This window comes from Zonotrichia leucophrys, chromosome 8 (genome assembly GCF_028769735.1).
Source record: "Zonotrichia leucophrys gambelii isolate GWCS_2022_RI chromosome 8, RI_Zleu_2.0, whole genome shotgun sequence".
Lineage (NCBI taxonomy): Eukaryota > Metazoa > Chordata > Aves > Passeriformes > Passerellidae > Zonotrichia > Zonotrichia leucophrys.
In genome coordinates, this window is record NC_088178.1 from 14,255,576 (window position 1) to 14,271,993 (window position 16,418).

Below are 16,418 nucleotides of genomic sequence, written 5' to 3' on the forward strand. Positions count from 1 at the left end.
CATACCAGATGTAATAATATGCAGCTTGGGTTAAGATTGTTCTGTGAACATCAGCCTTTTAATTTAAGAAATACTGTGCTCATGCTAATTATTGTCTTGAACTTGCTAATGTGCTCCAACTATGAACTAAAAAGTATTCGTAACCAGCAATGCACTAAAAGTGTAAAGTGGTCATGTTCTTGTGGAGAAATCTGACAGTGACTGCTACTTGGGCAGATATTTAAAATACCCAACATCATTGGGTATCTTAACTGGAGAATATGTTTAATAGTGCAGTTTGTTGTACACAATCTTCATTTTTATTACTGTTGCATAAAGTTGAAGCTTTCATTGGGAAAAAAAATACACTTTTGTTTACAATAAATCACAGGCCTCTTTTTTTTCAACAGCAGTATTTACACCAACTACCAGTACCTTACAGCAAAACATTCCTCCATGTAGCCTGCATTACTGGTGTTTAAACTGTGCAAACAGTTTGTCTGAGTCTAGTGTAAACCTACTGGCACACAGAAGTAAGTGCCTGTGAAGCAGGAGGCAAAGGAGCAGGGCAGGACAAAACTGGTGGGGAATGCTTCTCTTCCAGGTGGCTCAGCCTGCAGAGGGAAACACAGATTGGGCTCTGGGAGGGAGCCACCCTTTAGGATAAGGAGATGAAAGCTGCTGAGTGGTGAGGTGGATAGACACAGAGAGGGGAGGCAGGAGAAGACTGAGGAATTCCACACTGGCATCAGGGAGGGCAGGCAGTGTGAGGATATAAAAGCCATGGGGTATGGGGTGCTCCTCAGAGGAACCATCTCCAGTTGTTCCTGCACCAGGAATAAACTGCCTTGTGGGACCAGATTTTCTGTGCTCTGCTAAGGGAACCCTAGGGGTGAACTGGAAGGGAACATGGTCTGGTGAGTGTGTGGGGAGTCAAGGGGAAAGGCTCTGGTGTCTCATAATGTTTCCTTAACAAGGCCTCTGTACTTACTCTGTATATGCAACTTGAAGTGAATTCTCTTATCAACTAAATCATGTGGAGTATTCAGCTCAAGACAGTACCTGATTCAGTAGCAGCCAAGGCTTGGAGGTGGCAAGTGCCTGAAAGCCTAAGGTTACCTTTGGGCAGAGGCTTTAGAACCTCTGTGACTGCTCCTGGCCTTTTCCAAAGCTACATCCAGACTCCCCCCAAACAGGAAGTATGCTGAAAGAATTGTGAAATACAGGTACAGCCTTAAAAAAAAAAAAAAAAAATCTTTCTCTAGTTAGAAGTAGCAAACTCTTATACTTAGTTCTTGATACTAACCATGCCAAAAATTAATTGAATTTACTTCCTCGTTCTTATAGAAGTAATTCTGATGCAGCAGCCTTGGTCTTTGCAGTCTGTCACCTCTCTTTTCTGTGAAAACTCAATTCACACAGGACTTTGAGAGGGGAGAAAAAGAACTCTTTCAGGTATAGAATACCTAATAAAAAATAAAAAGAATAAAAATATTCTCTATTTTTATAAACTATATAAATAAGCTGGTCTTACGCAGTTGCTTCCTCAATAAATTTATTGCCTCTTTTTCCAAAGCTTCACAGAAAACTGTGGAAGTTGTCTTAGCTCTCCGTTCTGCGCTCCTGGGCCCTGAGGAAGCTGGCCTTCTTCTGAGCAACGCGGTCTTTCTTCTGGGCAAGAGACATCTTGGGACAGTTCCACCTGGAAGGGAAGCACAGTGAGCAGCAGATCCAAAGCTAAAAAGTAGCAGTGCAACACAACTGTGTGTAGGAGTGCAACGAGAATATAGTTCCACTTCTGTAACAAGCTTTATTTCCTCATAATGATCTAAAGCTGTAGTTAAAAACACCACAAAAAGCATGGCTGGACAGTTCCAATTTCTCTAGAGGTAAACTCTGTATTCTCTATGACTGAAGCATAGACATTATCAAGCCCAGTGCAACAGCTGTGTCTTGATTTCTTTTCCCACACACCCTTAAAAATCAAAATAGTTTGGTACTGACAAAATAGTCAATGAGCTCTCAGCTGAAGAGAAGCAGCTTTCCCACTGAAAACATTGGGACCTGAAGGTACACACTGTTCCAGCTATTCAAGCCACAAACACTCTTCACTTTGATTTTTTAAATAGTTAAGAGCTCTTGAATTTTATATTCCTGCTGCTAAATTTAACTCTGAAGTTATACAGAACTGCTTGTATCTTAATCTGGTCCAGAACACAGAACTAATGACAGAACTGCAAAACTATATTACTAGTTTCTCTGTAACTAAGGTATGTCCAACAGAGAAGTCACACAGATGTTAGAAAGAATGAGAATTTTACCTCTTCTTCTTGACATCCCTCTTGGGTTTCTTTTCATGGACTGGATTATCCCGTATAGCAGCATGGGCTTTTTTATACATTTCTTCCATCTTGGGAAAAAAAGAAAAAAATTAAATTTAGCATAGTGGTGCAGTTGTAGGTTTATCAGAAATCCAGGATCCCTGAGCCTGCATTGTCCCCAGGCATGCAGAAATGCTGCTCTATCCCAAAGGCAACTCTGGCTCCATAATGGCACAAATTTTAAGAATATCTTTGCTGGTGGTTAATTAAGACCACTAGATCTCAGCTGTGAAAAACTTTTTAGATATGCAAAGAGGAAGTGTCTATATAGTGACCTAAATCCTAGCCTCACTTTGTTTGAATGCAAGCTATAACTACTATTTGTTTAGAAAGCAGATGAAGTTGGCATTTACATTACTTTCTTTTTATAAGTTGTTCGAAAAAAACTAGCAACTAGGTAAATTTATCAAAACCCCAAAACCCCATGGAAATGAAGGGATAAGAGAATGAAGTTTGCTGTAGCCTAAAAAGGGGTATGAGGGAGCTATGTTTTAAAGCTGCAAGATCACTTACTAGGAAAACCAAGCAAGAATTTTAGAGGCAGCAGGACAAGCTATCTGGAAGGAGTTTAATACTTGGAAAAACTAGAAGAACCACCTCTGCATTCCTAACCATCTTCTAGTATTTGATTAACTAAAGTGTGAAGCAGTACTAAAATAAAGTGTATTACAGTCTAGACCTCCATGAAATGCTACCTTGGGCTCTCTCTATTCGCCTGGAATAGGCGAACTCCCTTCTAGGGTCACACAAACAGTACCACAGATGTGACCCACAACCACATGCTCACCCATGGTACAAGCACTACATTGGCAGAAATGACAGACTGTGGGGCAGGATAAGGAAAGAGTAGAGAGTTTGTACAGAAACTTCTTATTTAGTTTTTTGGGAAGGGGGGGAAAGTGGTCCAGCACAGATTTAGGTCAAGTCTGATTTATAGGCAGAATATAAAGTTTCACAGCAGGCAAAAAGGTTCCACTTTCAGAAGTTCTACACTAATATTAGAGCCCTTAGTGAACGAAAAAATATTTTCTTTGCATGGGTAACATACAACGTGAGTCACACAATGCGACATATCAGACGTATTTGCATTACTAGAGAAGTGCCTATCAGCTTCTCCATTTAAATTCCCGAGCTCCAGCTGGATGAACCTTACCCCATCAGGTGTTACATTGTTCTTTATGTACTGGGAGAACTGTTTCTTGTAGGCATCTTCATCCTCCTCCATCAGGTACCGCATGTAATCGGCCACGTTCTGGCCCATGATGTGCTTGCGGTGCACCTCAGCGTTGAACTCTTTGCTCTCCGAGTCGTAGCCAGGGAAACGTTTGGTGCTGTCAAACAGCAGGGACAGTCACATTAAGGCTCAATGCAGAGGCTAAGATGCACACTGAAATGACTCATACATCAGATTCTCCTACAGATAACTGAGGGATAGGACCCTCTTATAAAAACTGGATGTTTTAAATTAATCTCAGCTGCCATCAGTCCCGTCTTGAAACACTGCAGTACATCAGACACACGCTGAGGACCAACTACAGCGTGTTCAGTCACTGCAAGTATCATCACATAGCAGCCAACTCAAAACAACTGGACAATCAGCCAAGAATAGGACAGCATGGGAGAGGGTAGCAAAACACACAAAAGATCTCAATAGTTTCTTACTCCACTGCTGCTACCAGAAAGCAGCACTCAGCTGTAATACCATTGTTAGGTAACAGACAAAATATCCACGTGGAAATTCTAAATGAAGGTGGACTGCTCAGACTTACTGCTGTACTGACAACTGTAGCAAGTACCAGTGGGTTTGTACCTGGTAAGTAATTTTTTCACAATGAAATTAACACCTACACACAACTTGGTGAAGACTCACACCAAGCAAATACCCTTTTGAAGATCTGATAAGGGCATTCTCTTGACTTTTGGTAAAAGCAACAAGATAGTTCTTTAGTTACTACAAATTTTGTAACATCTCGACAATTGTAGGATTCACAGCAGCACTATCAGAATTGCATTTGTAGATTAAAAGCCAGCCAACAAAAAACCTTCAAACCCAGAATCTAATTACATAACTATTACTATGTCAGTACAAAATTATTCCAGCATAAATTGATTAGTGTAAGTAGACTGTCACATACATAAGCATCTCAGGCTAACCCCAAAGAAATTCTTTGTAACACACATTACCTATGAGGGATAGACAGCCCCCCGTCCACTGCACCCTTCAGAGCACCAAAGACTTTGTTTCCAGTGGTAGTTCTGGCAAGACCTGCATCCAGGTAGCATGTAAAAGCACCAGGCTTGCCATCCACACTTTCCACATTGTATTCATCGCCAGTGACTTCAACTTGGCCTTCATAGATCTTATCAAGGCCAAATTTATTCAGAAGCTGTGAGGAAAGAAAGCACACTTTTGAAATTACCTCCATTTATTGATATTAATTTAGAATTACTTTAAAATGTGAATTTGCAGTAGAATCATGTCTTGAACAAATTTCTTTACAAAAAGTATGTACCCAATAATAATAACAAAGATTCTTAACAACCACCACTGTAGGTGTGTCTGTTAAGTTCCAACCTTCTGTTCCTACAGGTACACCACTGAACATATTCATGAACCCCTGTGGAAAAGGATGGCCGCTGTTTACATATTTTTGAACTCTACAAGGTGCATTTCTTACATTTTTATCCTTCCTCCCTCCCTTTCTCCACCAAACTTAAGGGCTGAGGCATAAAAGCGGGCTGCTGGAGCTGAGCCTGCATGCTGTCAGACCTCTCTCCCTGAGACTCGACAGCCACAAGCCACATCAAATCCGTGATGGTAAAGAGCGCAAGTTCTGATTTTGAGAGCCCCCAGGACTCGGTGGGCTGCCACAGCCCTGAGGGAAGGGTGTCCCCGTTCCCCGAGGAGCAGCAGCCCCAGGCGTGCCCGTACGTACCCTGCGTGCCAGGAGCAGGCCGGTGCAGTAGGCAGCAGCGTAGTTGGTCAGCCCCACCTTGACGCCGTACTTGGGCAGCTCGTGGGCGTAGGCAGCGCACACGATCATGTCCCCCTCGATCCTGGCATAGGCAATCTGCAACACACAAACGTTGGGGCTCCCTGCTCCTCTTCTGACACCTACTCAAGCCATGCTGGGTCCGAGTGTGCAAAAACTGCCAAGCTCTGCATGCAAGCTCAAGGAGTGTTGCTGCTTTGGTTTGTTGGGGGGGTGTTTGTTTGTTCTGCCCCTCCTGTCTCCCCACGTTGTTTGTTTGTTTTTGCAAAAGGAGTCATCAACTCCTCAAGTAGACACAAAGAAATGAAACCTGTATTAGGCCAGCTAAAATGTTTGTCAGCAACAACTGGTTATTACCCTTCCACATAAATCAGGCCAGAAGCTGCCTATAATAGTAACCTTTCAAAGAATCACTATGAATGGGGATGAGTTCTGTCCCATTTTCTGATACATCCCAAAAAATACAAGCAGCACGTCAACACTGTTAGTAACTTTATGGAATGATTTGATTAATCATGGTCTAAGACCATCATTATCCCAGGGTCTCCTGTGGGACAGCAGGACTATCAGGTTTCTGCTGTTTCTTTCAGGTATAGAATCTTCTCCTTTTGACTCTCACACCTCCTCTCTACATCCAAATGTCATCCCATTTCTGCAGGATTCTGACATACTGGAAAAGGACTTTCAGTCAGATGTAAGCCCCTGCAACCGTTGATCTTCATTTTGAGTTTCAAAGATAAAATAACCTCATTAATGACTGAACTGTTCTCATCAGATAACTACTCTATGAAAAACCAAGTTAAACTTAGCTGCTTCCTTTTTGCACTCAACAACAACTATTTATTATAAACCAGGCATTCCTCAGTTTTAAACTTAAAAATTAGTTAAAACAGTCTAAAAATTAAATAAAAGTGAGCCACAGTGAGGAACTGCATATGATGCTACACACAACCACAGCCTAATGAGCATGAAAAAGTGCCTGTTCTTGTTTACAAGCCTCCTTCAATCTCACAGGAAAGCCATCATAAAGCCTCAGAGCTTCATGTGAGCCACACAACACAGAAATAGAACTCTCAAAAGAGAACCCTTAGACATAACACAAGTCAATGCAGGTTAACAGGTCACACTGTGAACTTGGTTGTCTTCAGCCAAGCATAAAAGGCCTCTTTTTGAAGCCCTTTAAATATAGCAAAAAACCCCCTCAGAGACATCTTCCCTCTCCCCAAAATGTTCTACTTAGCCCAGAATCATTAAAGCAGTACAATCTTACACACAAATTACCTCACAGCAAAAGTGCTAACGCATGCAGAACTTCTTTTCTACAATGCACACGGTTTATTACTGAAGTTGTGATAACACTGAAGATTGTCCTCCTCTAAGGAGCTGTTTTACAATGCAAACACCGCGCAGATCCGGCCTAAGAAACCCCAGGTGCTCCAAGCCTCCCTCTCTGTGCTGACCTCACCTGCAAGGCTGGCAGGTAAGCACAAACACGGCGGGCCTTACCTGGCAGATGATGTCTCTGTTGGTAACACGCACAATCATCCTGTATTTAGGAGTGTTGTACTTGTTTTTATCTTGAATAACCAAACGTTTCCGAGCATAGTAGTCAGTTTTTCCCTCTGAAAAATAACAGTTGCAGTGTGCAAAATGCATGCATAAACCAAGAATATTCACCAAGGACATTTAATTGTGTGTTACAGGCAATTTAATAATACCTCTCCTTCTCCTGAATTTCACTTGGTATCTCTTGAAGTACGCCTTATTCTTGACAACTTTCACAAACCCCTTGGATAAGAAACATAAACTATGTGTTATTAACATATAATCCTGTAAGCCAACACCATTCCAACTAAACGTGCCATGAAAAAAGGCCCGTCCGCACGGACAGGAGCAATGACCGCGCTCATTTCCTGTCACTCCCGCACAGCCGCGATTTCTCTGGCCCGTTCCGCCACGGAGCCGCTTCCCCCGCCGCCCCCCGCCCTCAGCCGCTCCGACACCCGCACGCCGGGGCCCGGCGCGGCTGCTGCAGGGCACCGGGGGCTGCATCAGCCCCGGCCCGGCGGCTCGGCCCGACCCAGCCGCCGGTGGGACCCCGCGGCCCATGGGGACAGCGCAGCCGGTAACGGAGCCGAGCCGGGCCCCGCTGGAGCCCCTCAAACCGCCGCGGCGCAGCCCCTTCAGAATGGCAGCCATTGCCACGCCGGCGCCGGGCGGCCGCCCCGAGCCCGCGACAATCGGGCTCCATCCGTGCGGACAGCGCGGCGCGGCGGCCGCGGAACGACGGACGCGATGCCGCCGACCCCCCCCGTGCCGGTACCGACCATCGTGCCAGGCACTGTCCGGTCCCTGAGGCCGGCGCCCGCTCCGCACAACGACTGCGCTCAGCAGCAAACGGGAAAAGGCCGCGCGCGCCGCGCAGCCGCAGCTCCTGCCCTGCCCGGCGGGGCGGGGCCGCGCTCGGCCCGTGCTGCCCCCTGCCGGCCCGGCGGACCGAGCGCGGGCGGTGCGAGCAGCGCCACCGCATCAGCCAGAGATGCAGCGCGGAGAAGGGGTCTTAAACGGAAAACAATCCATGGATTTGATCCTTTAAAAAGTCACCATTTATGTATATGTTATAGGATTTTAATTCCCGTCATTTTCTAGGGAAAATTCTCACAACCGATCAAGCAGCAAGTAATTAATAACATCAAACCAAACAAAATCTCAATTCAATACTGTCCCTACAATAAATTATAGCTGCTTGGGATTATTGATATTTGATGCATTAAAGCAAGAATGCAGACTTGCACACATATATACACTGGATCAAACAGGTCAAATGGCATTAGGTTTCTCGACATTGGCAGGCAATAGTGAATCTTCATTCCTGATGCATTTGTCTGGTTATGCTCATTCATTTCACTAAAAATACAAACAATCCACTTAGCTAGTTACACATAAGCCAGTATTAAAAAAAAAATACTTTGATATAAATAACCAAGAAAATTAAAGAAAAAAATAAATGTTTACTACATCAGACAAATACCAGCATGGTTCCTACTTGGTAGGGACCTGCCAGCTTCGGAAGTAATTTAACTGACTGAAAGGATGTTGTAGCAAGATGGAGATTTGCCTCTCCTCCCTGGCAACCAGTGACAAGAGAACACAGCCTTGAGCTGTGCCAGAGGAGGTTCAGATTGAACATCAGAAGGAATTTTTTCGCTGAAAAGGTGGTTAGGCTTTGGAAGTGGCTGCCCAGGGAGGTGGCACGGTCACGATCCTTGGAGGAGTTCAAGAAATGACTGGATGTGGCACTTAGTGCCTTGGCCTCACTGGCAAGGTGATGATCAAAGGATGGACTTAATGATCTTGGAGATCTTTTCAACCTAATTGAAAAATGATTCTGTGGTCTAAGAATGAATTTTAGAAAGTTCAGAATTCTATGTGCTTTTCAATTTGTACAGAAAGTATCTCTAGCAGAACACTTTTTTTTCCTCCCCTCTGGCATATAAATCCATAGTCTTCAAAAAGTCTGCTGCTACTACTGGGCAATTACTTCCATGACAAATGCCTCACAGACAATGACATCATAAGCAAGACTTGTTAGTTTTTGTTAAACAAGGAAAAACAAAATCAATTTCTTATTTTTCTCTGTAAAAAGGCTTTTTACTCCTCAAATAGCTCGCCATGGCAAAAGTCAGCCTATTAACCTGACACACCCACATGCTTTCTTGCTCATTGCCACCCTGCAAGATGGAGACCCCAGCTGGGTTTATTAGCCCCACCCCAGCATCTCTTATAAATTCAGTGAGAATGGCTCTTCTGGGTTTTTTCCCTCTGGCTTTTAGTGGCAATGTTTGTTGGAAGGGTGACTGCTATTCATACACACCCTGAACACGTTAAGGTAAAAGCTAGTATTTTCAATGCTTTAATTAAGTACCTTTTATTCATGTCACGTTGATAGGGGGAAAAGCATTCCTTTAAAGCTATTTCTCAATTTCTCTTGTATGTGGTATTTTTACTTAGGTGTATTCTGGAGAGCAAGGGATCAAGCAGGGGTTTTAGAGCAATGACAAGTACTTATAAGTCTCTTGGACTGGCAAAACTGATGCTTGAGCAGCATCTCCTGCAAGCAGGACAAACGCTCTCCCTGTTTGTCTGCAGAGGACCCAAGGCAGTAAGGCTGTTGTCTGTGACTGGACTGACCCTTGTGGTCACTTGTAGTAATTGTTTCGGATCTTTTTTGCTGTTCTTGCAGGAGTGACAGCCTTATTTCAATGAGAAAAGTTTGGCTGAAGACCTGGCGAAAGCCTATCCTTGCTATTGCTGCATACTTTTTTTTCAAAGAATGTATTTCTGCATACTTGGCTATGAAGTAGTGTTGTAGAGTACAGTATGTATTCTGGTAGTGTTGGAATTACTTTCATAAATATTTTTAAATTAAAATTATTTATTAAAGGTCTTGTTAGAATTCTTCCAAATGAAAATTTCTGTATGGTTTAGTCTAGGAGTCTCTACTCACTGCAGAATGACAATGGCGAATGGGCTCATTATTAGATGGGGAGCAGCTCCGGGCAGACAGTGTCTCAACTGTTTGTGTAACCTAATCGGCATCTGGCTGAAACGTGTCAGACAAATGAGCCTAGGGACGGGCCCGTGTAGCCCGAGGCGGTGGCGCTCCCGGAGAGCGCGTTACCGTGCGCAGTTCCTAGCGCAGAGCCGGCGTTATGGAGATGCCCGGGCAGACACTCTGACCACACCAAACCCGAGCAGGGGCCTCGCCTCGTGCGGCGGCGGCGCCGCGGTGGCTCCGTGCCGCTGCCGGAGCGAGTGCGGGCGGCGGGGACGCCGCGACCCGGGGCCGGCCGGGGCTCGGCTCAGGGCCGGGGCCGTGCGGAGGCGGCGGCGGTGACACAGCGGGCGACCCGCACGAGGGCAGCACGCGAGCGATCCGCACGCTGCGGAGCCGGCTCGCCGCCCGGCCTTCCAGCGTACGGCACCGGGAGCCCCGAGACCCGCAGGGAGAGCCGTGACACCGTCCGGGAGCAGCCGGTGGGTTCCCGCCGTCGGACCCGCGGGCTCCGGCCGCCCGCAGGCAGCACGGCGAGGCAGAGCCGCCGCCCGCCCCTCCCGGGGGGCCCGTGGGGCCGGGGCTGCCCCTCGCGGCGGCTGCGCGCCCAGTGCGCCTGCGCGCGGCGCGGACAGGGACGTGGCCCGGGAGCCGGGGCCGGCGGAGCGGCGCGCGGGGCTCGGCGGGGCGCGGACGCCGATGCCCGCACGCGCCGCCGCTTCCCGCCGCGGGCAGCGCTCCCAAGGTGAGGCGCGCCGGGCGCGCGGCCCCGCCGCGGGGGGCGGGGGTCGGCCGGGCCCGGGCGGGGCGCGGCGATCACGGCCGCGCTGCGCCGTCCCCTCGGGCGGCGGCGGGGCCGAGCGGTGCCGGGGCAGCGCCGGCCGCCCCCGCCCGGGCCCTCCTGGTGCGGTGGGCGGCGGAGCGGGCGGCGCTGCCGGGCAGGGAGCGTCCGCGCCGGGCGGGGTGCGGAGAGGCCGCGCTGCGCGGCCCTGCCCGGCTAGGGGGCCGCGGGGCCGGCGTGTCCCGGCCCCTCCGCGCCCCGGCCCCGCGGGACACGGGTGGGCAGCGGGCACGGTGGAAGCGCCCCGAGGCACCGGCCGCGGGACGGGCCGCGGCTCGGCGAGCCTCCGGCGGCTCTGTCTGCAGAGGGCGAGTTCTGCCTTGGCTTATCGGCGGAACGCCGGGCCGGGAACCCGCGCGTCTGTCGTTCTTAAACGAGATAATTTTCAGTTTTCAAAATAAATAACGATAACTCGTGCTGCATTAGCCTGAACGTGATTATATAATGAGGGTAAAAAGTCGATAATAATATTCTGGCTACTTACATATTCCAGGTTTAGTTATTCAGTTATGGCCGTGCTTCCATGTAACACCTGCTAATCGTCAGCATTGATAAAGCAGTTTTGTGGCAAAGGAGAAGTTGGCTTATACGGTTTTCAATTTCCAGCGTGTGCTGCCATTAACACTGCCTGCATCAAAACATCGTACTCCATGTCAGTCTAGGATAGCTTTCTTTTGCAAAGATCACCTGCAAAAGACATAGAAAGGAGACACTAATACAGAGAAGGACAGATAATATTCTTTTTTATTTTACTTCTCTCCAAATTATTTGCAAAAAACAATTTTTTAACTCACTTTGCTTCGTTTACCTAAAGGAAATGGCAGTTGGATCTTGTTTGGTTTGCTGGTAGATAGCATTAAAATGGTTTTTTAAATGTGCCCGTTTATTTCTCTTCCCTTTCCCAGTGTGAGTTGACAGCTTTGATCACAGCTCTGTATTTATGCTTATAAAGATTTAAGGCTTATTTTGAAATGCATAGATATGAGTTCTTTCTCAAGTAAGGATTAGGAGAGGAAATAGAGACAGCCAGTGAAAGAAGGGCATGATCAGAAGGAGAGCACTCAGTATTATGAGTCAGCATTGCCTGAATTTGATCAAGTGGGCTGACAGCAGCTGTAGTGATTGACACTGAGTGTCCATCCAGCCCCACGGTACTTTGAAGAGGAACAGATGTTTGGAGAAGAAAGCTTCAACAGAACAGCCCTACTTCCTTCCCATGTCTCTTCCTACACTCCCACAGGTTGAGGCTTAAGCACTTCTTGAGCTACAGCTAGTGCCTTGGATATTTTGTTTTGGTAATGTGGCTTTGTTTGGTTGGGTATTTTGGAATTGCTCTTCATATGTTTGTCTTCTGTGGACTTGTTGAATTGCTTTGAACAAGTAAGCAGGAGGTGGTTAGAGTAGTTGAAGAGATAGGAGAAAAGCCCTTCTAGATTTATGGCAGAAGAAGGGATGGAGAAAGTGACATACCTAAGCAGTTACTGTCAGTTTATTTTCTGGGTAACACTGATGGTAAACAGAGAAGTTTTAAAAATGGGAAGACAAGTCCTTTGTCATGAAAAAACTTTGCTTTCATGCTTACTTTGCTATTTCAAGGTTCAAATATCACAATTTAGAAGGAGGAAAACAGCTGAGTTGGGGGTATGCATACTTAAGACTGTTTACCCTTTCTTACCCTCAAGTTTCCTTATCTTGTAGAAAAAAGAAATTCTAATGCTTAAGAAACAGACAGAATGTAGCATTTGCATTTAAAGTGTCAAGTGCATTGTTTCTAAGAAAAAAAATTCTTTTCTAGTTGATCCAAGAAACAATAATAAAAACTAACCCTGAGTTTATGAATGTTGCTTTCTAAACCAGCCTATACTTGCCTTGATTATGGACTCTTAATTCTTTTTTGTAGACCCAATTAAAACAGTAACAATTTTAGAAAAGGCAGATAGTAAATATTATAGTAATATGTCATTTAAAGTAGTGAAATGGGTTCCCTGAAATTCTTGACTATGTCACTGAAGTTTGTAGGCAGCATGCTGAATTCAGCCTTGTGCCTTCTGTGTTTGTAACACTGCCCATCACGTGTTTGGGTTCCTTTAAGCTGGGAATAGTCTTGCTTTCATTGTAGTGATCTCTGCTCAAGTCTGTCCATTGCAGTGCATCGTGCATCCCTTCCTTCTCCAGCCAGTGGTGGTTGCATGGAATGGGGGGCTGGTGATGGATGGAGCCTGGGCCCTGCTCTGCCTCTGCTCATTGTACACATGGCTGTGATGTGCTTTTGTCGTGTGTGTGTGCACAGAAACAGTCTGCTCAGAGCAGCAGATTTAGTGAATTGTCACTTTTCCATAATTAGTCTTAATGTCATCTAACTGCTGAGAACTCTGGAAACTATTCAGTTTAGCCATCCAGTGGTGTTTTGGGGACAGCCTAGGAAGTGTTGAGCCTGCTCTAGGGTTCAGGCAGTGGATCTCCTTTCAGTCACAATGACAGTGATGATGTTGACAGTGTGACTGCCAACTTTGTTTGCTAATTGTCTGTAGGAGTGATCCTCCCCAGTCCCTGTGAGGCAGCTGCATATTTGGAGTTGAAGTAAAATACTAGGGTGAGTCTTAATTCTAGACAAGAAGTAAGGTGGTGCGATAGAATGTCTGTGGACACCTGTTTTGTCCTAATTTCCAACTTAGAAAGCAGCCAAAAGCCATCATCAAATATTTTTTTGTTCTTTTGCCTGAACAAACCTTACCTGTCTCTGGTGGGTTTTGTTACTTTATCATCTTCTCCGACCAGTATTGCTTTTGCTTCTATGGTTCATTCCTTTGAAAAAAAAAAAAAAAAAAAAAAAAACAAAAGAAAAATCCAAATTTAGTATTTTGCTAGTAGGCTGTGTTCATGTATTCTGCCATATGGTAAGCTCTTGATCTTCCCAAACACCTGAGTTTTCTTATGGCCTGTTGTCATGTCTAAATCTTAGTGATTCTTAGCATAGCATTAAATATCTATTTGATGACATCATAACATGGTCTTAGAATTTTGACTCATCAGTATCTTATATTGCATTAACTATGGTTTTTTTTCATTGTTTTCATCAGGCTGGCAGATGGGGTCAGTCTTTCAGTAGTGGATTGTTGTTGTCATAAATTACCCTGCACTTGTAGCTAAGATGATGTTGGAGGAGTTTACTGTTAATTTTTGTTACAGAAGGCTAAAACTATCAAATGTCACTTAAAATGGGTGTTAAAAAAGTTATTAGTTAGCCAAAACCTAACATTTTGAACATGTGCTGTTGACATAACTATTGTATAAAAGTTAGTTTTATGTGTCTCACTTTTCATGCATTCTTCTGGACTATGTGTAGCTCAAGCAGTAAACTACTTCCAGACATAGTAAAAAGTAATTCCAGCTTCTATGCTGTCTGAAACAGCAGAGCTAAAACTCAATATTCATTGAGCAAAGTAATTTTTTTCTCCATTAGAATGCATTACTGGTGGAACTTCATGGGTTTAGCTGAAGTCTTAGCAAGTATTTCTCAGCCCTTTGGAGAAAGATTTGTGCTTAGTCTTTCTAAGACAAGATTGCAAAAACAAGTTTAAATTCCATGATGAGATGCGTTAAGTTAAAATGGACCTGGGATTTTTATGTGAACTTCTTGGTGTCAGGCTGACACAAAAAAACCATCTGTGTTTCATTGATCTCCTTTCATTCTTCTCCTGTTTTGAAAGAAGTAAACAGGCCCTTATTTGCAAATAAAAGTGCAGAAGTCAGTGGCCAACTAATCAGAACATAACTGACTTCATTTGATGATGAGCAGATACATCATTTCTCTGAAGAGCCATTTCCCTTTTCTTTATTAAATATCTAAGGAAAATTAGATTTCTCTGTGCTGCGCTCAGAGAAGGCTGCTGGAGTGCTATTACAGGCTTGAATAGCATGGAGGGAGACCCTGCCACAGCACAAAAGCACACTGCTTCCAGTTATGCTCTAAGTGCTTGTGTAGGCAAGTCATGGCTATGGCAAGTAAATTAGTGGGCAAAATTGAATATTACTGCAGGACCACAGATGTTGGCATGGATTGTGTTAGAAGAATTGACTACTGCTGTTTGCAGCTGTGTTTATATTTGCTCTGTTTACTGGATAGCTTGGACACCTTTCCTATGTGGAAATTACTAATTAGTTATGCTTCTCACTGCTGAAACTTTTACATTCTATTTCTTGTCTGTCAGCAGCTGCAGGTTACAATGAGTTGTAGTTCACAAGAAAGGCTGGCTACCAGTCAGTCCTTTAGAAACTGTTTCACTTTGGAGGTGGCCATCACTTTGGATAGTGATGACTGATAGAAAGGTGGCCTTTTAGCTGATCATTTGAAGGAGAGGAATATCCTGAAGGTGAGGGTCTCACCAACGTCTGTCATGTGTTTTTTTTTCTTCTAGGAAGTACTTAATAAAGTTTTAAGTGTGACCATATTGCATGAGGGACATGCTTATATTCATTGGTTTCTCCATTAAGTCTTATTTAATACATCCCTTTGGGAAGGGAACTGTGCACAGCCTGATAAATGAGAGATGAGCATTTTGATTCTAACCTGCACATTGTGTTTATCTGGTCTCTAAAAAGGAGCATTAGACCTAGAAAATTCTTGAGCTGCTAGTATGTAAACCAAGTTGCATGGAATGGTAAGTTTTCATCAGATACTAAATCCTTTTAAACTTACCAATTGAACTGCTTGTAAATTTTGTATCCTTTTAAATGAAGAGTTGTGTTAAAAACATTGATTTTGATTAAGGGTCAGTGAATGTTTAAAAATAGGACTCAGTTGTTTCCCACTTCCAAAATATGGACCTAAAGCTTTTAGTAAATTTGACTGCATTTGTGCACTTTTGTTTATTTCTGTCCTAATGCAGTGTAGATGCCAGACCTGCCTCCTTTCCAGGAGGAAGCTAGGCTTTGGGGAATGAGTAGGAAAGTAAAATCTGTAGAAAGAAGCTATAATTATTAACATGTGTGCTTTGGAGTGGGTTGCTCTTTTGTAAGTGCCTGATGATACTTGAACACCAGTTAAATAATTGAGTTGCATTTTACTGAAAAGACAAAAATCTCTAAATCTTCCAATGTATTGCATAAAAAAACTTTACAAGGTTGATTTTACTTTAGCTGGTTAATCTGATTGTTGCCTCTGCTTTGTTAGCCAAGGGGATGGTCCTTCAAGTACATGTGTGAGCCATTGACATGCTGAGAAATTTTGCCATTGACATGCAAAGAAATTTTGCATACTGAGGTTTAAGAGAACAAAGGAAGTTTTCTGTTAAAGATTTTTAGTGTTTTAGTGTAGTCCATCAGTATTTTCTCTTGCAGCTCTGAGGAGCTGTCAGCCACCTTGGGTACAAAAGCACTGTATCTGTTTATTTCCCCAGCACTGTTGGTTTGTCTCCTCAGCACACTGGGACAATGCCTGACAGACTGTAAACCACATTGGACTGCAGAGGTAATTAAAAACCTGGAATTGTTCTTGGAAAGAAATGAAATTTAGTACAACTTGGTCAGTGATGGAAATGATACTCATATGACTTTTAGCAATGGTTTCAACCTTTTGTGGGTTGCTACAACATTTCTAATGAAGCTTCTCTTTAAAACACCTCATAAATTAGTTGTAGATGTGAACTGCCACTTTACCTTTCTCTGGG

The 16,418-nt window shown here is 44.5% G+C and overlaps 2 protein-coding genes and 1 non-coding gene across 3 annotated transcripts in view; 1 reads left to right on the forward strand and 2 right to left on the reverse strand.

Annotated features, from left to right (window-relative positions):
- EVI5 (ecotropic viral integration site 5) overlaps positions 1-16,418 on the forward strand; it is a 93,867-nt gene that overhangs the window by 11,078 nt on the left and 66,371 nt on the right. The gene's annotated exons all lie outside the window — the stretch shown is intronic.
- RPL5 (ribosomal protein L5) lies at positions 1,518-7,809 on the reverse strand. The gene is made up of 8 exons (XM_064719822.1): positions 7,681-7,809; positions 7,072-7,141; positions 6,860-6,975; positions 5,297-5,431; positions 4,545-4,747; positions 3,514-3,691; positions 2,301-2,389; positions 1,518-1,681 (listed from the first exon to the last, which is right to left on the reverse strand). The coding sequence occupies exons 1-8, from the start codon at positions 7,681-7,683 to the stop codon at positions 1,582-1,584; spliced, it is 894 nt and encodes a 297-aa protein (XP_064575892.1). The 5' UTR covers positions 7,684-7,809; the 3' UTR covers positions 1,518-1,581.
- On the reverse strand, positions 3,835-3,931 carry LOC135451379 (small nucleolar RNA SNORD21). Its single transcript, XR_010441294.1, has one exon. It is a non-coding gene; the product is annotated as a small nucleolar RNA SNORD21 (small nucleolar RNA).